Source organism: Colletotrichum aenigma (assembly GCF_013390185.1).
Source record: "Colletotrichum aenigma strain Cg56 chromosome Unknown KSG_Cg56_contig04, whole genome shotgun sequence".
Lineage (NCBI taxonomy): Eukaryota > Fungi > Ascomycota > Sordariomycetes > Glomerellales > Glomerellaceae > Colletotrichum > Colletotrichum aenigma.
Window position 1 is genome coordinate 2,285,252 of NW_023500910.1, and position 23,545 is coordinate 2,308,796.

A 23,545-nucleotide genomic window follows, 5' to 3' on the forward strand; every position below is an offset into this window, starting at 1 on the left:
TCACGCAGTGCAAATGTAGGAGAGAAAGAACAGCAGTCGGGAAGAAACACCTTGGATTAAAACTATCTGCCAAAGAGTCCCATGGCAAACACCTTTCCCCGGTTTCCCTACTCTCAAACGGCGTCAGACAGAAAGCAGTAATGACGTACAGCCGATCACCGCCGATCACCATCGCCTCCTCTCACCTGAAAGGTAACCCCAACCCATCCCTCCGCCTTCGTATAGCCCATCAAAACCAAAAAGCGGCAAAAAGAGGTAAATGAGCTTGGAACGAAATAAAACTTTTGGGAATAATGAAAAGGGCCGAATGCACGCATTGTGTGCACCATGAAAGTTCGCGCGATGAGGGAAAAAAAACATCGGAGAGCTGCAGAACTTTCTGCAGCGACGGAGATGCAGGAAATCCCATGGAAAACCGAAAAGTCCCGTAAAAACCACTCAAAAAAAGCATTTCCCCGCTTCACCTTCGTCGCAAATCTTTACCGTCATCGAACGGGCAGCCACAACAGATGGGAAAATCCCTACCCTTTCGCCCCAACCTTTTGAAACGCTCAACCGCTCCAAACCGCTCGACATCTGTCACTTCCCCAGTAGATCATGGGCCCATGGTGAACCTCGGGCCGTCGATCTTCGCCACCAAAAACGTGCGCACGCGGTTTTCCCAACGGCAGACGGCAGGCAAAGCAGCCAGACAGAGGGGAAAGCAAAATTGCCCATCTCAGCCCTATACAGACTGACACTGCACCGCACGTGTGCCTGAAATGGCTCACCAGTGCCGATCCTGGCCCTGAAATGGCCACATCACCGTCGTAGCCACGGTGAAGGCGGTCGCAGATCATGAAAATCTGGCCTGTCAGCAGTGCTGGTTGGCCAGAATGCCTCAATCTGGCACCGCAAACCACGAGAACATGCTGCTTCTCCTGCAGATCGTGAAATCTTCGCGTGGCGGCATCTTGCCCCCTCGCTTCCTCTTCGACGAGCTAGTGTAAACGCTGCCGTTGCTGCTCTGCAGCGATCTCAGGGTCCTCACCCTTTTGGTGGTGGAGGGGACTCAACGCCCTGAAGAGCTTCTGAGAGGCTCGTGGCTGCGGGTGGTTGCCACATTAGGCCCTCCTGCAGGCGGAAACCTCAAAATGTCGGCAAGATCGCCATCTTGGCTGCTCGATTTGCAAGGGGAATCCCCTCAACTCGCGGGAGATAGGCCGGACGGCAGCAATGGGGTAGGGAACACCACAAACCTGTGCGGCCCTAACCCCTCCTCGCCTCGCGGCGCTCCCTCACTCGACCCCCACGTCCCGGGAGGGCAGAAGAAACAGTAGACACCGCCACTCCTCCTTCTCGCGATGTCCCCTCACAGAGACTTCTCCGTCGGGGTGTGGCAAGCGCCATCAGACTACCGCATCAGGAAAGCGACAGGCCGTCTTCGCGATCGCCATTGGCTCACCGTCAACGTTCCAGCGGGAGCTGCTCCCGCTACTGAGCAGAGAAACCTAGATTCAACTGTGGCTGGAGTGGTGGAGGAGGCGTGTGAGTTGAAGAAGGGCGGGAACCCTCCTCGCCCTGGTGAGCACATCGAAAAAGAACTTGGGAGGAAATAGAAATGAGAGAGACCTCTTCGTAAGTGAAGGATAGATGTGCCGTGGGTATAAACGCAGTTCGTTGACCAGATCACCGTGAGCTGACCACGATCCGGGGCCTCGTCGCCTCTTTATCGTCTTCACCTTGATGAGAAGGCCCGCTCGGTGGCTCGGTCGAGGCGTCTCTCCTCCTCTGATGGGACCCCTCCACCTTGCTTCCCGCCGCCTCGTGGTACCCCTATCCTCGGCGATCCCAGGAGTCTGGATGCGTATAGGGGGGCTCGCCCAATAAGCGCGGCTGTTGCTCGGCTGATAGAAAGTGACTTCTCACTAACGGGACACCAAAATCACCACTCACCCCTGGGCGGCAGATGTCGCTACACGAACTGCACCACACACAGCCGCCAACTGTTTCCTCCTCATTCCTTCGCTGTGGCGAGTGCATGAGGCTGGAGCCAGTCAGACCTCGTACATCTCCCACACCTATCTCGCACCCCTCGCAGACAGCGCAAACAGTCTGCTTCATGTCTGCTCAGCCACAGAAGCCACGCAACTGCCCGGTCGCCTCGGTTGGACGAAGCAGATGTGGCTCGCCCTCAATGCCACATCCAGCAGGTGATCGACGTTTGTGTGGCGTCGAACAGAAGCCGAAATTTTGACTCAACCGCCCGCCAAACTCAATCGATGTAGGCGAAAGGGGCTGACCCTTGGCCAGCTGAGATGTTGGCTGCCAGACGCATCTGACTGGCCCTTTCCCCTGAATGTTGATGCGTGTTTGAGGTTTAGTGTGCAGTGATCAACCCAAATGTCGCTCGGATGGGCGCGCTGTGGCACCGAGTGTGGCTAGTAGCCGCGCAATCATAGCATATCTTGTCTCAACACAGATGAAGAAATACCATCGACCCTTCAATTTTGTGCATAACGCACTGCTGTTTGCACTCCAGACATGAAGAAACGGCCGCGGTATTTCTCCGAGGTCCCTTGGGCTGCTTTCTCAGCCCTGATACCATCGCGTGACCCCGATGTTCTGGACGATCGACACTCGAGTATCCATATCGGGCAGACGTCCAGCCCACTGACGAAGACAAGCGGTCTTGGAGGGACCCGCCTGTCTTCAAGCCCTCGTATCTCGCACCATTCAGAGCCTTCTGCCACACAAGTTCGGCATGTCACTGTGGCGAGTGCTCTCCTCCACACCGTCTCTCCCTCGTTGGGCTCCTCTTTCTCTGGAGGTACTGGTACTTGCCCAGCAGCCCACTGTCGTACCTTGGGCGCACTCCTGCCGCTGCATGATGCATGGCCGCGAGATTTGCGCGTGTATTGCTGCGTTCAGGAACAGGGGCTGGTTGATCATCCTGCAAGATGACGATAAGGACACGGGATCATTGCTGGCTGATGACTTCCTTTCCCGCCCATCGTGACTTCTCAGGAGATTCGTTACTGCGCTTTAGCCAATTTGGACAGACGACGGACAGAAAAGTAGGTAGTAGATCCAGGTATCATCTCCAAACGTTCGGTTCGTCTCGAAGAAACGTAGAGTTGCATCTGACGGGGCTAGGGTAGGCGGGAAACTCCTCGCCGAGGATGGTTATCCCCACATGGCACTTGGCCCCGGTTTCTGCATACGGGTCGGGTCAGTCGGTACAAATGGACCCCAATTTCCCCGCACCGGCCCCTCTCCGCGAAGGCGTCGCGAAACAAAACACCAGTCTGTTTGCACCGCTTGATACACCTGCCTTCGCTGTTGTAAACGCTCAGATGTAGGGTTTGATGTGTCAACTGCAAACAGGCGCCTCGGCATCCCGAATCATCAGGCTGAAATGCTCGTGAACAAGAACCTGTGAGGTCGCCGGAACAAAACGTCCTGCTCCCAACAGAATTCGAACGGGCGAGAGATTGACCTCGTCTTAACCCCCTCAATCTGATGTCGTCTGACGGGGCAGGTTTCGTGCGGCTCAACGCAGTCGGGGCCCGCGAGGTTTCTGCCGATATTGCGCATGAAAAGGATCTTTTGCCGTCTTTTGAAATCGCATAAGCCAGCTAGACGACATTCGACATCAGTGAGTCGCATGGTTTGGCTGGAAACGTACTTGTTCGAATAGTTGGTTGGCCAAACGTCTGACATTCGTTGTGAACAAACAGTAGGTGACTTTGCGGGACATGTAGTGTTCCTTACTGTACACGGCGCGGGCCTTGATACATACACTCCTCCAAAGACGGGACGGCCTACGCCCGACGCGAAGGCGTCATATTGTCCAAGTAGTGACTTTTCCTCGCTGAAGATAGGAAGTATCCCATCAACAACGTTCGATCAGGCCATTTTGGATCTGGGCCTGGCATCAAACTCGGCTAGAATCGAGGGACGTGGCCCACGTTGATGAACTGCCACAGCCGCCACATGTGGCTTACCGATGTGATAGGATGTATGCAGGGACAACGGGGTAATCTCATGTGCTAGAATGACTGCGTGGCTTGTACCCAAAGTCTCTGAGAAACAACCCAAGTACTGGCGCAACGGCTGAGAAACAGAGTTATGAGCCAACGAAGTGACAGCGTCCACGAGTTCTAGACCGTCGAAACGCGCAAGCACTCGCCACAGCGTCTGTGGCTCGTCCAACTTTGTCGGGTAACACCACTGTCGATCGGTGTGGCTTGATGCATTGCATCAGCATCAGTAGATCATTTTCAGACGGTGATGAGGGGTTGGGCGGCCTCGCTGGGTACATTGTACTGCGCCGATCGTACGGACGAGGCGGAAGCCGGCCGATTGTGGTGCTTAGGTACCCGAGTATTTCGGAGAAAGTCTGGAGTCGGATGGACGCCGCGAGGTCTCCGCAATTCGTCAGTCGGTGGCCGCGGAGCTGTCGGGACGAAGAACCAGATGCCACAGCGCTGCCACACCAAATCCCAATGAATGCTCGTTGTAGCACACCACTGCAAGGACCTTTGCCGTGACCCGAAGTGTGCAATCCACCTAAACACCAGGAAGGAGGATGCCATTGTCGTTGGTCCGTCTCCATGGCAATTTGGTCGAATGCTGAATTAAACTTCCCGTGTGTCCCCTACAGTAACGACCACGGAGGATTAAGCTTCGTTTTAACGGCTCCGTTTGAAATTGTCCTCACTGCTCCAGTTGGCTGTGGTCACACCCTCCATCCGTCTGCCCGGCGGTCATGGCTTTTGTGAGTTGCCATGTTGTGTTCACGAGCTCGCAGATAATGCTCAGCCCCGTAGACTGAGGGAATGTCGTCAATTGCTGCAGCAGCCTCCCCGGAAACCTTGCGAACCTCGGGCATGTAAGAGGGTGCGAATACGCCCAAGAGGTCTTGCCGGGCCGGCGCGGCGTCAAGGCGCCAGGACGTTTTTCACTAGGCGCGCCGTAATGCGACCGATCGGACGGACACGTCGTGTGGCTAGTGGGTGACGGCCGCCATACATCGACGATGTCGAGGCTGTCTTCAAGGATGCTCCCGGTAATGCTGGCAGAAGGTTTGGGTCCGTTCCTTTCGCACGAGGCAGTTGTATCCCTTCATCATCCTTCTGGTTCGATTATGATGGAATACGATGATACCGCGATGGCGGAGGAGCAGACCGTCGAAGACGCTAGCGGCTGCGCGTGTTGACAGAGGTTTCAACGCTGACCCAAGTGGCTCCCGCCGTCGAAATGAGCCTTATCCACGCGAGATTAGCCACGGCACATCCGTCTCCCAATCATCGTGCCCGATGCGACAAACGTCGCCTGTGCTGTCCTAGTCAGTAATAAGCGTCGCGCATAAACGCCGTGGAACCGATATGAACCCTAGAGTTAGTGCATCTGTAAATCGGCTCTCTTTCCCATTTTGTAAATCCCATCGTCGTGGCGCCCGATGCCGCGCCCGCGCGGTTGAGAATAATGATATCAAAGTCAATGCCGTAAATTTTCTGTTCTCTAGATTGACTAGAGAATCAGTGGGTATGTTGCTAAGGTACAAGCTGCAGCGCAGGGGAGCTCGTGCTCTATGAATGTGTGCCCTCCAATGCTTGCATTACTTCGTCAACCAGCTTCGGACTTGTGTACGCAACGACAAGCCAAAGTACATGTTGGTCTGCGTTGAACAAAAGAAAGACAGTGGGTTAGGCATCAAATAGTATGGTAAAAGTTGATGCGAGAATCAGAGGAGAAAAACAGCTGAAGGAAGCCGCAGCCTGGGCTGTCGACAACTTGGACTATACCACGGAACCGAGTAGACCGAAACGTTTTCGTGGTCTCGCTCGCCGTGTCCGAGTCTCGTACTTCCAAAACCCCTCTTGAATGTGCCGACGGCCCTTCGAAGGGCGGGATATCTTGTGTTTTGCTGCCATGCCCGTAATGACCCAAATCATAAATCCGCCTGTGTATTTGGTGGTCGGAAGCGTTGAAAAGAAGAAGCGCCCCATCTAGGGACTTGGTATCTCAAAATCAACAACGCCAACTGAGCGATATCCCAACCAGGCGTGTGCGAGTCCCTATGTGCGCTCGTATCGCCCGTGTCCAGTGGCATGCCTGGCGACAAGCAGCCGGAAACAAGTACAAATCCCCGTCTAAGAGTCCGAGTCCGATCGATTTTGTTGCTGAAGAGAAGATGGATCCGATTATGTAACATTAGAAGTTGAGGCGCAATTCAAAGCCTCCTTGCGAAGATGGCTGGTCCATGGTGTCTCCCTCGCTCGGGTCGACAACCATGTCCCACTCTCGCTTTGGTTGGACTTCATCCGCAAGCTCTTTGATCTCGAGCCTCATGTCCTGGCCTTCTCTCAGTTCGGCAATGACATCGTCATCCATTTCGACTTCGAGGCCACGATCCAGGACATGGACAGTGCGGAGGATCTTTGACGGGTCAATGTTCCACTTTGCGGCGACGCGATAGTTGAAATCTTTCAAATTGCGCTGGGCCAAGTAGATCGCCCTGTAGTAGTCTCGCTTCTCCGACTCAGAGGGGCTAGGTCGGATGACGTAAAAGCAGGCGACGGGCTTTGCAACACGCTCGGGAGGGGGTCGGTAAGATGGGTCGACTCCGAGGGCCTCGATCCACCCACTCAAGTTGCCGGCATCATCCGTCTTACTGACCTTTGTAGGCTGGTCTGAGCCCTGTCGCGATGCAGGCTCACCAGATCCTTCGCCGTCAAAACCTGACCATTGTCGGTTGGGCACTGCCGACGCTTGTGATGCAAGAGACAAAGAGCTAGGTGAAGGCGACACCAGAGAAGAGCCTGCAACAGAGCTGCGTCCGCTGCGTGCTTGCCACGCGGGCCCTTCACGAGATTCCACCTTTGTGACTTCGCCGCCCTGCTCTCCGGGCAGAGATACAGGATGGGCATCGGGGTCGTCGAGATCTTCGCCACGGAGATACAATACGCTGACGGGTCTGGTGCTCGTAAACATGTCCTGCAGTGTCTGGAGCTTGTAGTGTAAGTCTTCTTCTAGCGGAGGGCGGGTGCCGCCCGCCGAACTGGTTGAAGACATCGACCACGTCCGCTTGTGCTTCTGCACCTTGCCTGGTCGCTGGTCTGATCCCTTGACCTGCGATGCCGACGATCTCTTGCGCTTGCCAAAGTCCTTCATGCCGCTCTCCGCCTGAGCGATTTGCTGCTTGAGCTTATCAATCGTCTTCTTGACGTGCGCAACATCGTTGGAGAGCTTTCGTTCGGCACCGTGGTCGCGGAATAACTTTACCTTGCAGAAGCAGATCTCGGGGTTGGCGTCTGCCGCTGGCTGGGTAGGATCCGAAGGGAAAGTCTGGGTTTTGGCGCAAAGTCGAACCGGGATACCCTTCACGCCCTTCGAGTGACTGAAGTCGGTGGACAAAAAGTTGAATCTGACGGCAATGTTGCATTCGGGGCCGCCGTTGATACCGGGAGTCCAAACCACGGAAAACCCGTCGAATGATGCAGATTCCAGCTCAATGCGAGTCCTCTTGTCGTCGCCCTCGGTGGGTTGTCCAGCCTCGACATATTCCACAGCCTGCAGCTTCCCGCCTCTCTGGTGGGCCTCGTTCGTGCCTCTTCCCTCCTTCCACAGGGCCCAGCATACCCCAGGCTTCTGTCGCTGCTGCTCATCTTCGAAGGAAATGCGGACAAATGTGCGGAATTTGGTGCCCGGAGCGACGGGGATAGTCGCATTGGTGTCCACAATAGAGAGGGAGTAGGCCTGGCCTTTGTTGAGATAAGTTACCGGAATCTCATCTGCGTGCTTGATCATGGCGGTTGGCGCATTTAGAGTCGCGTGGAATCGAAACTTCTCGGCAGATGGCGGGAGCGCGGCAGCCATGGGCATGCCGCTGAACTGTCGTCCTTGTTGGAAACCAACCATGGGTGAGTTGTGAAACGCGCTGTCGATTGAGGTCATCCTCTCTTCAGACGGATCAGAATTCATAGGCGATCCATCCTGTTCCATCGTCTCGTAGCCGGTATCCTGGTGCACAAAGGTCGACGGTGCGAAGGATTGCTGAGGCGCAGGAGGCTGGATGAAGGGATGGAACTGTTGCTGGAAGTGCTGGGGATGCATCCCTTGGAAACCAGCGAGGTCCATCATGGCAGGTCCGGAGTTCATCGCGCCCTCCGACGTGGGCATCGACAGCGGGGTCCCGAGACCCATACCGAGACCCAGCGTGGGCGTGTGCAAGTCACCAGCTTGAGGGTGGTAGATGGTGTTGGTGCCGCCCGGGGTGGGAGTGTAGTAGCCAGGCGGCGCATTGGCAAAGTTGGTGAAGGAGAACGAGTTGGGATCAAGCAGTGATGGAGTGAACCTCCACGGCTCATTCGTAGCTCTCGGCGTCGGATCTTGGTCCCTGAAAGCTTCATGGCTGAGACTATGGCTTCTGCGACAAGTTAAAAATTAGCAAATACGTCATTTACACACAAAGAAACGCAGTCTTCCCGGTGCGTTCGTTGATGCTCGAATTGAATTTGGAAAGTGGCCGTCGATTGACAACCGGCCAAGTACCCCGCGTTTCCGCCTACTGGACTGATCCCGGGGGATGCGGCCGGCAGGCTGGACAGCAACGGCAACGGCAAGCAAGCCTCGAGGCGGCAAAACACACAAGGTTCGGTGGAAAACTGCTTCGGATGCGGGTGCTGACCTTTCTTGGAACCCAGGGAGTGGGACGCCTGGGATGGGAGCAACGGCGGCGTTGTCGACGGCAGCCTGCGGAACACCAGCCGGTGCGGCGGTTGTGGCAGCTACCTCAGGGAACTGCTTTCTGAAAGTGGCCAGCAGTTCATCGCCAGGCTTCTGGGCGCTTGTTCTGTACAGAGGGCACACGAGTCAGCTAAAGGCCGGGACAGGCGCAAAAAGGTTTCGAGATGGCGCAACAACACGCAGCGTGTGTGCGGGGAGCCGGGTTGTACAGCTATTTTGGTCGTTGCATGAGGGGGACGAGGCACGGCGGAGCTTACCTTTGGCGAAACATCTGGAGAGCAGATATGTGCTGTCAAGCGACAGCAATTCCGTGGTGGTATTCAGCGCGGGTATCGTCCCGAATCTTTCCAATCTCTTCCTGGCGAGCGATCGATTGATACGAATCCTCGCCCTCGTGTAGCTTTTCCCTTAGCTTGCTTTCTTGCGACGCCTCTTTTAGTTTTTAGATTCAGCTGAGCCGGGGTTGGTTGGGCGAGTATGGCTGCTTTTTTTCCTGGTCTTAACGAGCGTTGGTCAGGTGGGGGAAAGCCGGGCTGTGGCGCTTCATAGAGCGGTGGATGAGAAAACGAGCGAATGGGTCGGCGAAAGTGTCGCACGCGGTGAGAGGAGAACTGCAACAGAAGTCGGGGTTTCAAATGATGATGGGCAAGCGACAGAGGCCGCTAGCAAATCGAAAAGCTGCTGGTCGAAGAAAAAGGGCCGCTCCGGTATGACGTCCGTGGGGAGAAAGCGGTATATTAGAGGGAGTTGTGGGTACCTGACATGTACGTATGTGAGGCAATGTGGACAGACCGACAAGGGTTGAAGCGGAGAAAACGATGGCCTAGATGCGCCGTCGACTTCTGCTCCCGATATTGGCCTGTTGGGTCGGAACGTCGGCGAGACTTTTGCTGTTTTGGTGCGTCGAGTCCCTGGGGTCGAGAGCTTTTTGGTCAGGAGACGTAGGTGTGAGGGCGAAGTCGGCGATGAACGGGACTCATATGCGCACGAGATGTGACGGCAGGTTGGGAATCAAGTGGTTCGCCGTTGGTCGTGGGATCTTGGTTCTTGGGTGTAGTTGCCTGGTGGACTGCTGCGCGATGTGAGTTGTGAGCATTCGAGGACAGCGCGTGTAGACGGGCTTGAGAAGCTTCTCAAGTGATGCGACGAGGAGCTGTGCGCGGAACGGAAGGATGAGCTTGTGAGCAAGCGCAGGGCCGAACAGGATGTGGTGAGGTGAGGTCGGTGCAGACAGACGGGTAATTCCAGGCAAGACTTGCAGAGAGAGCCAAAGGGAACGGGATGGAGGAGTGAATGGGATGAGCGGTATCTAATGTATGTATGTGGTGGTGTAGGCACGCATGTCGAGGAAGGTCAGGTAAGGACCGTAAGGCAAGGCAAGGCAAGGTAGGTCGAGGTAGGTATGGATGGTGTGTGCGCGCGGGTTGGAGGAGCGGTGCCCTTGGGCTGGGTATCTGGGTCCGCGGTCTGGGTCCTCCTTGAAGAGAGGAGAAAGGTATGGGTATGGGGCCTTGGGCTATGGCTATGGGTACGGGTATGGGTATGGGTATGGGTATGGATACAGCGGACAACGGACAGGACAGCGGTCATGGGCGGGCGAGGAGCAGAAGGGTGTGGGCGGTTGAGGGCAGGGCGTGGAATATGAAAATGGGGGAGCGATGGGTATGGGTATGGGTATGGATACAGACAAAAAGAGAGGTACGACGGGATGGATGGAGAGAGAGATATGGGGCCAGGGTGAGAGTCTGCGCAATTGAACAGCGTGAAGAGATGGAAGTGAAGGAGACAGACGACGGATGCCGTGGCCGTCGGGTAGAGGTACCTGACTGTATGCCTGGGGTGTGGTGGGAAGACAAGTAGATATGGTACGTACCCTTTTGTGTGTGTGTGTGCGTGTGTTATTATTTTTTTTTTTGTGTTCTGGACTGATGAGGTGTATGCGAGGTGCGGGTGGCAGGCAGCCTGTCTTCAAAGTGATAGAAGGAGCTACCTGAGTAGCAGCTGTGCGGCGTAGCTGGGCCGAGAGACACGTTGGAGGAGACTTGGCCGGTGTGGTGGACGGAATGGCGGACGAATTTGGATTCTTGTTAGGTTGGTTGGAGTTGGAGAGGACGGCCGGTGAGGGAGGGGGGATATGTCTGAGAAATACTCCAAATCCAAAGAGGGGGAAGATATATCAGACAGTGGGAGGGAATATCGAGGCAGGTGAGGGCGGCCAGAGCGAGGTAAAGTAGGCGAGCGAGCGGCGAGTTGACTCGAGTCGAGGATGAGGGTCGAGTAGGGTGTGAAGTAGGCAAGTAAGTAGTACCCGAAGGCAGGACAGAGTATGTAAGGTAAGGTAGGTAAGGTATGGTATGGTAGAAGATGTTGGGATGAGAGGTATGCATGCGTGAGAGCGAGCGAAAGAGACGCAGCAGGCTGGCTGGTGGTCGATGATTGATGTGTGCGAGCAGAGACTGACCGAGATGGTGGTGGTCGTCTTCTTCTTCTTCTTCTTCTTCTGTTGCTGCTAGGTGCTGCTGGTGCTGGAGATGGCCAGGGTCCTTTCTGCTCTGCTGAGAGCCAGGTGGACATTTGCATCTCAAGTCATGCTACTTGTGATTACGACTGGTATGGCTGCAATTTGGAGCTGCAGTACGTACCCTCTCCCATCCCACGCAGCGCAGGCTGTGTGGCTCCCGCGCTCTCTCTCTCTCTCTCTCTTCCATTCTCTGGTTGTCGCTGCAGCGAGCGCCAGTGCAGGGATTGGGCATCTTCTTCGGCGGCATCTCCACTTGCTCATCGTCTCCCTTGTCAAGCCGCCTCCCATCCAGAGGGGGAAAAATTGTTAGTGCGCGACAACAGGCCTTGTACTGCACCCCCCGCTATCTTTCTGCCCCCGGATGGGATGTGTTGACAGGGCCTGTCTGATGCCACCCCTCCCGTGTGCTCTTCGAGAGCAGGAACAATACCGAGTACTTTCCACACACACGCGCGATGTGAGTAACATGTCCGGTACGTATCCTCTCTCTCGTTTTCTCTTGCGTCCAAACGACGGGATGAGGACGTAGTATAGACGACTGGAGTTGGACATGCGAGAAGTGACGCCTGACCGATTCATCCTCCACAACCTCGTAGCTCGACGACTCGATTCGAGTCTCAAGTGCATGCCATGTAGGTGAGGTAGGTTACCGCCTCGGTACATGCCCAGGCGATGCAGATACATTGCCTTCCTCGCCTTTGCAGTTGGAAATGGATTGAAGAGCACACGCACAGGCACACGCACACACACAGTTTGGCTTCCGGGGCCCTGTCGAGCTGCCTTCCTTACTTTGCTGCATAGTACGGATACAGACAGCCATGTTGCCATTCGTTTCTTTCTTCCCTGCATAGTCAGCCGACACTTTTCTCTCAAACTTCAGTAGACTCGGAGAAAGAGCGAGAGTGAGAGTCGGAGAGTGGGGGATGCAGCAGGGGGCGACGTCGCACTACGGCCGCCTTACCCAACTGACGTAGTGCTTTTCGCCTCGGGCCCTTTCACTTGTGCTTACCTCGATATTACAGACCGACGTGACAGCTGGAAACGCTGGAGTCTTGGGCAGAAAAACGAGCGAGCAGAAGAGAAAGGCAGGCAGAAATCTGAAAGACGGTCGGCAGCTGAGTGAGGCTAAGCAAGCTGAAGCTGAAGCGAGAGAGGGAAACTCCGGGAGCTATTCTCTCCCGCGGCACCTAGGTAAGGTCGCGTACGCGTAGGTACTGCTAGGCCAGACCCCTTCCCTTCCACTTGCCTTCCCTTGCCTTCCCCTTCCAGCTGCATTGGCTTCCATCCCTTCTCTCCGCACGATCTTTGGGAAACAAAACGTGGTTGCCGTGACCCCTTCTGACCCCTTCTGGGCCGGCGACCAGTCACAGGAGCTACCATCCCCCAGGACGGGACAGCGTAAGGTAAGACGCAGGGTAAACGGAGACGGGGGGATGGGGACGGAGGCAGGTACGGACGGACAGACACCAACGGTTGGTTGGCTGCTTCCACCCAATGCAAGTACAAGTGCAAGTGCGAGTGCAAGTGCGAGTGTAAATCAGTGCGAGTGTAAATCAGTGCGAGTGCAAATCAGTGCAAATCAGTGCAAGTGCAAACGGAGGGTCCCTTTCTTTCCTCGATGAAGGGCGCCATTCCCGCCGCCGTCTTAGCGCACCAGTCAGCCTGTCCCGTCCCGCCGCTGTCTGTCGTGCCTGCCTCTCTCTGCCTGCCTTCCGGAACGAAAGGTACCTAGAAAGACTTCACACATGGCAGGTGCGATGGAGGCACCTCACCCAAACCTTAACGTGCCCGTTCCTGTCTTCCTGCCTGCCTCTGCCCACCTGCCCGCCTGCCCGCCTTACCTCAGGCATGGAAGGTGGTAGTCCACATTACCATGACCTTGGCTGGCGCTTTCCTCCAGTTTCCCATCAAGACGCCCTGCCCGTTTTGCGCAACGGCCAGCAGCAGCCACCAACCTTCCTTCCGGTGTCCTGCGCAACATCCCGTCGTCCACGATCCGGGACAGTCCTTACTTGATCGACATGACCTGACCCGACCTGAGCTTCTCCCGTCCACGTCCTCCCGCTTGGGGGGTCAATTTCAATCACATCATCTTCCGCACAAGGTCCCTCCCTTCCATCAATTTACCGCCATGCAACCTCTTGTCGCAAAACACACTTTATGCTCGCGTGCACCGACATCACCACTGCCACATGAGAAACGACACAGAGGGGAAATAAAACTGGATTTGTTTTCCCCATCCTCTCTTTGGCACTCTCGTGTACCGTGCTCCCTGGGCCTCGTCGTCATTCCCATCGGCGACCCCTTCGTGGTTTCCCTCTCTTGCACGCCTAGTCTCTCGTGCTCTATTTTTTTCTCTTCTAATTGCTTCCACTCACAGGCTTCATCCCTCTCCCCTTAGACTGCCAATACCACAACAGTCATGGTACGGAGTGGGCGGGTGGATATCGTCTGATTAAGATGCTGTGTCCTGGATCGGTACTTGTGAGATCATCGCATTTCTGACAGCCGGATGCCCCATCCTCCCATGCCAGCGCTGCCCAAGAAAAACCTCGACCTGACGGATACTCCAGCGCTTTGCGGTCTCTATGGCGGCCCAAGCATTGAACAAATTGGATGCTGACGCGCTTGCGTTGTTCAGTTGTCCTGCACAAAACGCCTTCTTATGCGTCCCGGACGCTTAACGCCTGGGATGCGCCCGGGACAAGAGCCTTACTCCGACGCGCCCGCCGGTCTGGCATCCGTCTACTGGCCTGGCCACACGACCTCATCTCATCGCTAGTCACAGCCCACAGCCGCCGGCGCTATAGTTCAATATCTGCTTTCTTTGCTTCTTTCTATCAATCCGTCAAGCCGCCCGAGATAATCCGCCAGCCCCCCCTCGCTCGTCCGATGCTTGGGACGCATTCCACGGGAAGATCTAGCCTCATTGCGCAATACCAATCCGTCGAGCAACCCCCGTCGACTTGGCTCGAATGTGCATGCCAGCTTGACGCCCCTCGCACCTGCAATTGCGTCTCGCGGCTCACTAACCGACGGCATGCGGAACAAAGGAAAAAAAAACCCCCCTTGTGATGATATCAAACTTCAAATATTGTCAATTTCCATGGATGAACACTGCAGCAGCAGAATCCCATCACATACAACGCACACGAGGCGCACCTGTGTCTCCCCCCTCAAAATTTGGGAGACTCAGAAGTTGCTTCTGCCGCCAGATCAACAACGACCTGGCATGAACTTGCAACGGCTTGCAGAAGAAAGCCCATCGTCATCGCCGATGTACCACTACAATGCACATTGCGCGCCAGAATAGGCCCCAATAGACCCCTGGACCCTTTGTCCTTGTGGCTGTGCAATCTCCGTTTCGCCCCCCTCGCCGAAGCGCCTTAGACGAGGTGAAGAGCCGTCGCATCCTAATCGAGGCACGCCGCAAACGGCATGTGCCCGAAGTTAGAGGCTTCTATGTTTGTCCTTTCCCATGACCTACCGAGCAGCCACAGAGCTCATCTGAGCTTGTCAATATCGTCATCTCGAAGAGCGGTCATGCCCGGGGCTTCAACCAACAACGGCACTCGCCATGCCCATCATCGAGTCGATCATCGCATAGCCGGCCAGTTGAGCCGGCGCAAGCAGATGAGAAGCTAGAGTCACTCCACGCCCGCGGCTCGATGCAGCCGACAACTTAGTCGGCGCTGACTCTAGTCTCGGATCGACCATCGCAACACCAACTCCATGGGAGACGCTTTCGCTTGACCCTGGCTATGACTAGCGAAAGCCGATCGTTGCTCAATGCGCCGTAAACTCCAGAGTATCGTTGCTTCCTCGATGCGAGCCACGATTCAAGCACGAGATCAGCAATCCATCCACTACGAGCACTGCGCGTTCCTGTTTCTCGACCGCTTCCCTGACTTAGACCGGCGGCCGAAGTTGAAGAAGGCTGATGTCTCGGCCTCGGCTGGCGGCGGAGTCTGTTCCGGGTACCCAGACTCGGCAGACCTGCACACACCTTCGCCGCAAAGCCGCCGTTGTCCAACAAAATCAACGTTTCAATTCAATTTCTTGCAGGGCGGTTGATTCGACATCAGTGCCCACTGAATACAACAACGGCCGCCGGCCACCCTACCTATTGCAGACTGAGGCCTTTGGCGTCGCCGACCGTTACAATCCGTCTAGTGAACTCTAAACCGGCGCTATCGCAACGTCGCCAACGTCTTTCTGGTCGCCGCGCCGTTAGCACCATTGTAGCCGACATTGGTACCCGCGCGCGGGATGAGGCACGTGGCGTGGCTTCCGCTATGCCATCCGTGTCCATTTAATTTGCTTTCACGACATCACGTCGCGAACCATCTTGAGCCGTCAATCTGCTAGATATCTTGTTGGTCGCCGGCGGTTGTGGCATCACAGGGCAGCCTTCCGTGGCGGCCAAGCGCGATTGCGACGCCACACCGAGGGATCGTCCTTCCGCATAGCGACATTCGTCCACACCTCTTTACTGGCGCCAAAGACAGGCATTCTTCGAATATTCACGGAGCCTTCCATGATCATCGCGGTTGATATTTTAATCTTCGAATGATAGATTGCTTGCAGCAGTGTCACTGCCCCTTCGTGTTGAGTCTCTCAGGAGGCGATATTGTCATCAAAGCACCTTTTGCGTGGTGCTAGCTTGGAGTGACAGCAATCTCCGTACCCCTGATTATCGGGGCGCTTACACGTACATGGCGTTCTAAGAGGACGTCGCTGTGCACCTCCGCCTGGTGGGGAGGATGCAGCAATTGACCAGACACATTTTCCCGCGACTCAATGTCATGGGTTCCGCTGCTCCATTCAAACCGAAGCATGCGCCATCGGATTCATGCCGCCGCCTTTGTCGTGGCGGTCAGGATGCGAGGAGAAAACGGAGGCGTTGACGTCATACCCTCCAGGAGCCGTTTGGCATTCGGAACGATCCACGCAGTCCGGAGCCCCGGCCGCCCGTTCTATGCAAGTTCATCCAGCCTCCGCCTTTGTTCCCATCTATTGGTGCCAGACTTACATATTCGACAGGTGGTCGGGGGTGGGCGCTCTAGGTGACTGGATCTTGCTGCACAACGCTGCTCAAGTGTTTCGAGTTTAGGCTCTCTTGCACCTAAGTATCCCGAAACACCATGCCAGGCATCTCATTGCGGTAGACTTTGTTGCCGTCGATTGCCCGTGCCGGCGCGGCATCTCGAGACACCGTAGACGGAAATGCAACGCTGGCGCGACTAAATCAAAGTCTCGTCGCATCCTCACCAACCGCAGCGCAAGAAACTCTGAAAGCGTACGGATCCTGAGATGGCTCTGAACCTCCTTTCATTTTGCGGAGGTGGAATTCTGCGAGGGTGCCTCAAGGGATCCCGGTAGCCTGGCCCAAATGCAGCGTGTCGACAGATTGGCGCGACTGTCACTGAGGGAAATGGCGTTGTGATCCTTGTTTCATCTAAGCTTATTTACCACAGGAGTCCCTTTTCGCTGGGCATCGAAGTCGAAACGCTTCGGGTCTTTTTTCAAAGACTACTTCTAACTTGACACATGAGAGAAGACCGTCCAGATATATGTTCATCTCTGGCGAATTAGCCGGTGAGGTGAACATCAAGCTCGTCGTTTCGAGTGCGGACCTGATGATCGACTGTCGATGATAGCTTAAGCGATGACCTGGCCCATCTGGCTGCGCTTGGGCGAGCCCCTTCAGCAACCAGCACGTCCCAATAGTTCGGTGGAGGCACTGACTGGGCCCGACGCGAGCCTTGACACTTGCCCTTGCAGAATGGACTGAGTGATCACTGATCAGCGATGATTTTGATACTCAAAAGACAACGACAAGCCACTATCACTGCCAAAACTGCTTACGCTATGGTAACGCCTAAACAGACGGACCCCCATCATCCACGCGCGCCGCGCGCCGCACGACTAATGCTAGTGTCAACGACCTGTCGCGCCTCGCGACAGGTCTCCATTTGGGAATAGTCCTCGAGACCGGCTCATGTCAGACATCGCCCTAGGAGCTGGTACAGGCCACTGGCGGGGGCCGTTTCGCACCGCTGTGATTGTTCCCAAATTTTCAGGACGTGGCGGGGCGTTGAAGAGGAGAAGATCTGACGTCATTTCGACCCAGGAGTACCTCCTTACCCACATTCCAATGTCGAGTCTCGTCAAGAAGCCCAACCACAGGCCACGATAGCGAGAAACAGCTGGCGGGTCAGCAACAGCTAGAGCTATCCCTCGGTGCTGTTTTTCCGCGTCGTTTGGAGGGAGGGCTGAGCTAGGGACCAAACGAGTATCGGTGCAGAATCAAAGAACGTCGGGGAAGGATTCGGCTAAACAGACTGCGACGCCGATCATGTGGTTGAGAATGCTGGAGATTCTGCCCTATGAATAATAGTTCATCCCACTGGTTGTACTGAAGGGGAAACACGAGGCCAATGAGCGCCGCCTTTGGTCATCAACTACAACAATACCCTTAATTGGCAAGTTGTGCCAGCCGTTCGTCCCGTGTTGGCAGCAGTCCAAGTCGGCACGGCACAACAGCTCACAAAAGAATCCTCTGACCGCTCAGATGGACCACTGAAATGGTATCGCCCCCAACAAAACATGAAAGGCAGACAATATGGAGAGAATGCGGCGACACGGCCCCCAATCTCGCAGACATGCCCGGGATCCTTTGTCAACCATGACAAAGTCATTGGTCCTCGTAACCCGCTACGAAGAAATTGATTCCACGGGCGCCAGGGATGACGGCTCGCAAGAAATGTCCCAAACTCTTGGATTCGAGCTAAATCACAGTTGCCAGAGTCGGACACCGCAGGGAAGACCTGACAATGCCGACGCTGTCATGCTAACCTTCATCAGCCTCATGGTGCCTCCGCACAACAAGTCTGGGATCGCATGGATTTGGCTTGACAGGCATCTGGCGCAGACCCAAGAAATCATCAGACATCGGTAGTTGGAAGTCCCAGAGATTCCCAGTTATGCGGTACATTATCAAGCTTGGTGGTGGGACAGGAGCAAGCTGCGGCCGGCGCTTGGGATGGAGTCTCTTGTGGGATCGACCTCGTGATCACCTGCAGCCATGTGCGCTGGCATGGACATGGGGGAACGTCTTCAGGTCGAACGAGAATTCGCCCCTTCAGCGTCGTGCTCATTACCATCGTCAAATGGCAAATGCCTCACTGACGACATGAGTGACCAGTGGGAATGGAACTGTAAGATTTGGACTGTTACTCTGAGGGTTTGGTTTGGTGCCACCGAGATGGAGACTGGCGACCGGAAGGAAAAATTCTGTTGTGGGCGGATCATGCAACATATTGGCGGTCGCCTTGTGAGGATGTAGCCGACTGGAGACGCGGCTCGCGTTGCGCTGCTCTGCTCCGAATTGCTCGTCTCCTCTCGGGGTCATTGGGGAGAAACACAACGGCAACGGGCTCAGGGACCCCCATCTTCCATCTCCAACCGGACCGGGGATGGATGTCCAAGGAGTTGGAGAACGCACCGCCACGGAAGAATGATGTCATTTCATGACCAGCAAACTCTCAACACAGCGGGGGCCCCTTTCACCGAAGTGTCTTTGGAAGAGACTTCGGCTCCACCACCCCACGAAGTCCCGAGCCCTCGCGACCTCACCACGACGCTCTCACACACAAGTTGCTGCGTCTTTACAGCTGCACTATGCACGTCGCTTGATTTGCGCCAACGGCGGCCTACACAAATGGCCGCCAATTCTGCCAACAACTGCCTCTATGAACAGATGAAACACACGCCGACAGAGACGATCCACGGTTCAGAGACCAATAACAACTTTGAACCGGGCAGCTTGCAAGTCTGAAACGCTGCCATCTGATCATGTGTGCCCTTGCGCCGCATCATCCAGAGTGTTGAATCTGCCAAATTTGGGAGAAAGCTGTCAGACGGCCCCCGTTGTGCAGTCCCAATGAGGGGCGTCGGGATGCGGCAGCAACGTCATGATCTCGCTCTCGCTGCAGATGGCCCCATCCAAACACTCTCTTTTTGGTCTGACGATGGGGGTCAAGTCTCGGCGCCTCATGCTTTTCGGAATGCGGCACATGGACGATGTGGCGTCGACTGATGAGAGTCGTTGCCGAGTCTGCGGGTTTGCTTGAGCTCCCGTCCAACAAAGCGCTCGTGGTCGAATTTGTCCACTGCTCATCCGGATAATTCACCGGGTGGATACGATGTGGTGCTGCCAGGCGAGATGGGAGAGTACTTTGGTGGTGGGTATTCAAACTCCAGCTGAAGCTCCCTGGACCTTACCCCGGGATCTCGAGGGCTTCCCAGGATGCCATGTCCAACCCAATTGCCTCCCATTGCCCACAAGCGACGACGCGCCGGACGACGATGCCGACCTCGGGCAGGCGCCACCGCGTCGTCGTCGTCTTCGTCGGTGCAATATGAACCGTGGCAAAGATTACGACTTTCTCACGACGCCCTTCAGCTTGCACTATCGAGCAAGGGCACGGAGCCCGCAACATGCCGTGGCGACCACCGAAAGATCAATCCGTCTCGTGCGATGTTATCGCGAGCCAAAATATTTGCCAAGCTTTGCGAATGTACCCCTCTCGACTGGCTTGTGGGCGGCCGGTCGTCGCACTCTGGCAGACATGTCTCTGATCGCGTCAAGAGCACAGAGGGTCGCCATGCACGTTTGCGGAGCCGAAGGCCGTGTGGCTTCGGAGCATGAGCTTTTGGGGGAAGACAGCGCCACCCCTACACACCCCCATGCCATCCCGCCTAATGGCATGTTCACACACCAATGTCCGCATAAGATTGTGACGACTGATGGTGTGCTTCCCAAGCTGGTGTTATCGATGAGGCCCAGCTTGGGATCTTCTGCGAAGGCTACCCAGGGGTGCCGGACACTAGCTGCGAGCCCTGAAGACCGATCGATACCAACAGTCTGCCAGTCAATCAAGGGTCCCGACATCTGCCGCTTGGGAACGGCCACCGTTCGGCGCAACGGCCGAGCAGACTACACATGCGGCATGCCACCAGTCGACCAACCTAGGCACAATCACGAGGTCTGTTGAGGCGTTCAAAACACAGCAGTGGAGAGCTCTGAAGCGAAAAGTGCAATTCGACGCGAGGTTGCAGCGGTCCAACGACCTATTACACCTGAAATTGCTTACTCTCGTGACACTTCCAGGTCAGCGTAGGATTCCGTGCCTCAGCGACCTGCCGTAATTGCAACTGTAAGTCAAGACTCCACAGCAACGGAGGCGAAGAGGAGCGGCGGCAACCGCCGGAAGAAAGCAGAGGGCTTTGATGACGGAGACTCGATATTATCACGCTTCGTTAAGTCTCAATAAACCTGTCAAAGTTCGCTTCGACGCACTGGCATGAGTCAGTGGGCATAGCTTGAACCGGAAACACCATCTCGATGGGCAAGACAGCCTCAGTCAACAGCTTTCAATGGGATGCATGCCCTGGCCTGTTGCCCTGCAGCTTAATCCCAATCTTACCGTACGATGGCAGTGTGGAAACATAGGAGGCACGCATCTCGGGACTTGAGACCCGCCTCCGGAGGTGTACGCATCTCGGGTGGTGGAGACGCGAGGTTGCCATCAAGCGCGACCGGTGATGAGAAGCTTTCGTCAATATGCATCAGGGCAACCACGGTTGAGTTCACCTGCTTGGGTTGAGGTCCACCTCACGTTGCAGTCGGAGGCCCGGGGCAGAAAGATGCCCTGTGCCGGGACATGGAAGGGACCGTTGTCGTTGACCCCGGGACGTGCCCTCTGCTCGGGTCTAGGAAATGACGACGCTTAGGGTTAACTTTGTAAGCGCGAGCGGTCGACGAGGGTAGCCAGGCGGAGGTTGCAGCACTAACGGCGGCAAAAACTGTGCATACTGCGCAGGTACAGAGTTGGAGCTCACCATCAACACACGGCAACGGCAAGCTTCATCTCAAGACTCACCGGGGGCTACCGGCGGGGGTAGGGAGACAAAGTGAGAAGGAAGCAGCACAAGGTTCCGCTAGATCTCCGCCCAGCCACGGTGCAATTTGCCGGAGGTCGGGTCACTGGGTTTTTGGATCTTTGTCCCTCTCGCAAGCGGGCTTGTTTGCCGTTACTCTCGTGGTGGCCCGGCATTCTCAGTGGCCATCGGAGAGCATCCCGCGTGCGCGCGCCCTGGGAATCACCAGGATCAGGGTTTTGTTGGTGGATTTGCCCTAGGAACACTTAATACCTTTTAAAGGGTCTCCATCGACGCCGCCGGGATGCAGCGATTATTGACGGCCACGGTTGCCCAAGACAGCATGTGTTTTGTCGATCATGAGGTCATTGGCGATGGTAGGGGGGGATGAGAGTTGGGAAGGAGGGCAGAAAAATCTTCGATGGGACTTCCATCTGCGTGGGTCTTGCGGGGGCAGCCCGGGATTCATGTTCGGAGAAGGGGGGGCCGCACGGCGGCGCACGAGCAGATGGCAGATTGGTCCCTGACCGATTACCATAATCAAGGTTGGCGAAGGGGACGGGCGAGCAAGGGTTCGGGGGGGGAGCTTTCGGTTTGATGATGGGCTGTTGGCAATTGAGGAAGGCGGGAAGGGAAAATTTGGCGATGATCATTGCTGGGAGAGGTAGGTTTCTCGATGGTGGGAATCCGTGGATGGAACCCTTGATCGCGGGTCCCCTGGGAAAATCATTGAATATTGATATTTATAGAGGGCTGAGCCACGATTGGGGGGTGAGAAGGGAGACCTGGAGGGGAGGCACTGACGTTATTTGCGTACGATTTTTGCAGATGTCGGACATGGGGAGACGCTGCCACGCTGGCCGCCGGAAGGGAAACGTTGGAACTGACTGGAACAGGAACTTGGGACGCATGGTGAAGGGTGGGAAAAAGGGGGTCGACACGTTGCGGTGGGTGTGATGAACCCCGGTTCCCCGAGACGCATGTCCGACGTACGTCTCGAAGAGGCGGCATTTGGATTGGGCAAGGAGGGCCGTGATGCCATTGCACCGGGCCCTGGGCTCCGTCTACAACGGAGGCTTTGCCACCCGTTGATCGCTCGTGTTCGGCCGGCTGCCCGGGGCCACAGGGGAATGGATGGAGGGGGTCGGGGGGACTTTGGGGCGGCTCTCTCACCAGATGTTTGGGGGTCGCGAGACTGACTCCACGAGTGTCCTCCGTCGAGGAGATTTGAAGATGGCGGTGCTTATTGGGCGGGGGCCCCCGTTGAAGCTTGTCCGGCTCGGTGGCTTGCTTGCTGCATATCTGGTGCGACCTTCTGGCGATGCAACGCTTCAGGTGAACCCGTCAGTTGGAATGCTGGATAACGGTCAGAATGCAGATCTTCCAAGATTCCCATGCGGGAGAGGACCCTGAAGTTGGCAGTTGGTGGTGAGCAATACGAAGAGCCGGGTTCGGTGGGAAAATGCCGAATGCAGGTACTGCATACACCAAGTGGGCATTTCTGATGGCAAGTTGGCTGGCGCAGCCTCAATCAGGACTTGGTTGAAGGCATATTGGCGATATTGGCGATTGATGATTGGGGTCCATGCGAGGTGGAGGAGGTGGTGGTGGTGGTTGGTGGTGGGTTCCTTTTTTTTGGTGAAAGCATTGACTTTTGACGCCGATCCCAGAAGACGCACGAAGGGTAGCATGATGGACGGGGATATCCCCTTTCAGTGCTATTCTTGGTTTGACTCGTTGGATGGATTGATGGATGGAGGGTCCCCTCTGATATGAGGATACTGGAGGTACGAGGCATGGAAAGTATCTCTCACTCTCTGGGCAGAAGAGTTTGATGAGTTTGATGGGACGGGATGCCGTTGCGGCCTTGGAAGGGACCCCGGTAGGACCCTGAATTCTGAGTTGAGGGGGGGTTCCTGAAGATCTGCTCGCAGACGCCCTAGGGCAGATGCAAAAGAGCCGCCGACGCCGTCCCTGTCGAGGTGTGGTGTGTCTCGTGATGGCTTCAGAAGAAGCCCGGCGAGGGAACGGTCACGAGACATGCGGCGGCGGCGGGGTGCGGTCCGAAGGAGGCCGACGGACGACGATGAGAGGGGGAAGGGGGGAACGGGAGGCGAAATGAGTACGTCGCGCATTGCGAGGACGGCGGATACGGCGCAAGGGAATAACTCTTTTTGCTCGTGACACCTTTTTGCTGTCGGTGCACTAGGAGGAAGAAGGATCAGGGTCGGGTTGGGACCGGGCCGGAGTTTCGTCGTGGTGGCTTGGTGCTGGTGTTGAAAGAGGAGAGAGGAGAGAGGTTGCGAGGCTTTTTCTCTCTCTTTCGACAGTACAAAGCGGGGGACG

At 55.9% G+C, this 23,545-nt stretch overlaps 3 protein-coding genes across 3 annotated transcripts; all 3 read right to left on the minus strand.

Moving 5' to 3' along the window:
- Nucleotides 1-3,387: 3,387 nt before the first annotated feature.
- Nucleotides 3,388-3,702, minus strand: CGCA056_v006507 (uncharacterized protein; the record flags this gene model as incomplete). Its single annotated transcript, XM_037321756.1, has 2 exons — nucleotides 3,388-3,595; nucleotides 3,668-3,702. 2 exons carry the CDS (start codon nucleotides 3,700-3,702, stop codon nucleotides 3,388-3,390), a joined length of 243 nt encoding a protein of 80 aa, XP_037180382.1.
- Nucleotides 3,703-6,198: 2,496 nt separating this feature from the next.
- Nucleotides 6,199-9,004, minus strand: CGCA056_v006508 (Grainyhead-like protein 2-like protein; the record flags this gene model as incomplete). The annotated part of the gene is made up of 3 exons (XM_037321757.1): nucleotides 6,199-8,413; nucleotides 8,675-8,839; nucleotides 8,991-9,004. 3 exons carry the CDS (start codon nucleotides 9,002-9,004, stop codon nucleotides 6,199-6,201), a joined length of 2,394 nt encoding a protein of 797 aa, XP_037180496.1.
- A 7,956-nt stretch (nucleotides 9,005-16,960) lies between these two features.
- CGCA056_v006509 (uncharacterized protein) lies at nucleotides 16,961-17,158 on the minus strand (the record flags this gene model as incomplete). The annotated part of the gene is made up of 2 exons (XM_037321758.1): nucleotides 16,961-17,044; nucleotides 17,123-17,158. 2 exons carry the CDS (start codon nucleotides 17,156-17,158, stop codon nucleotides 16,961-16,963), a joined length of 120 nt encoding a protein of 39 aa, XP_037180497.1.
- Between the last annotated feature and the right edge of the window lie 6,387 nt (nucleotides 17,159-23,545).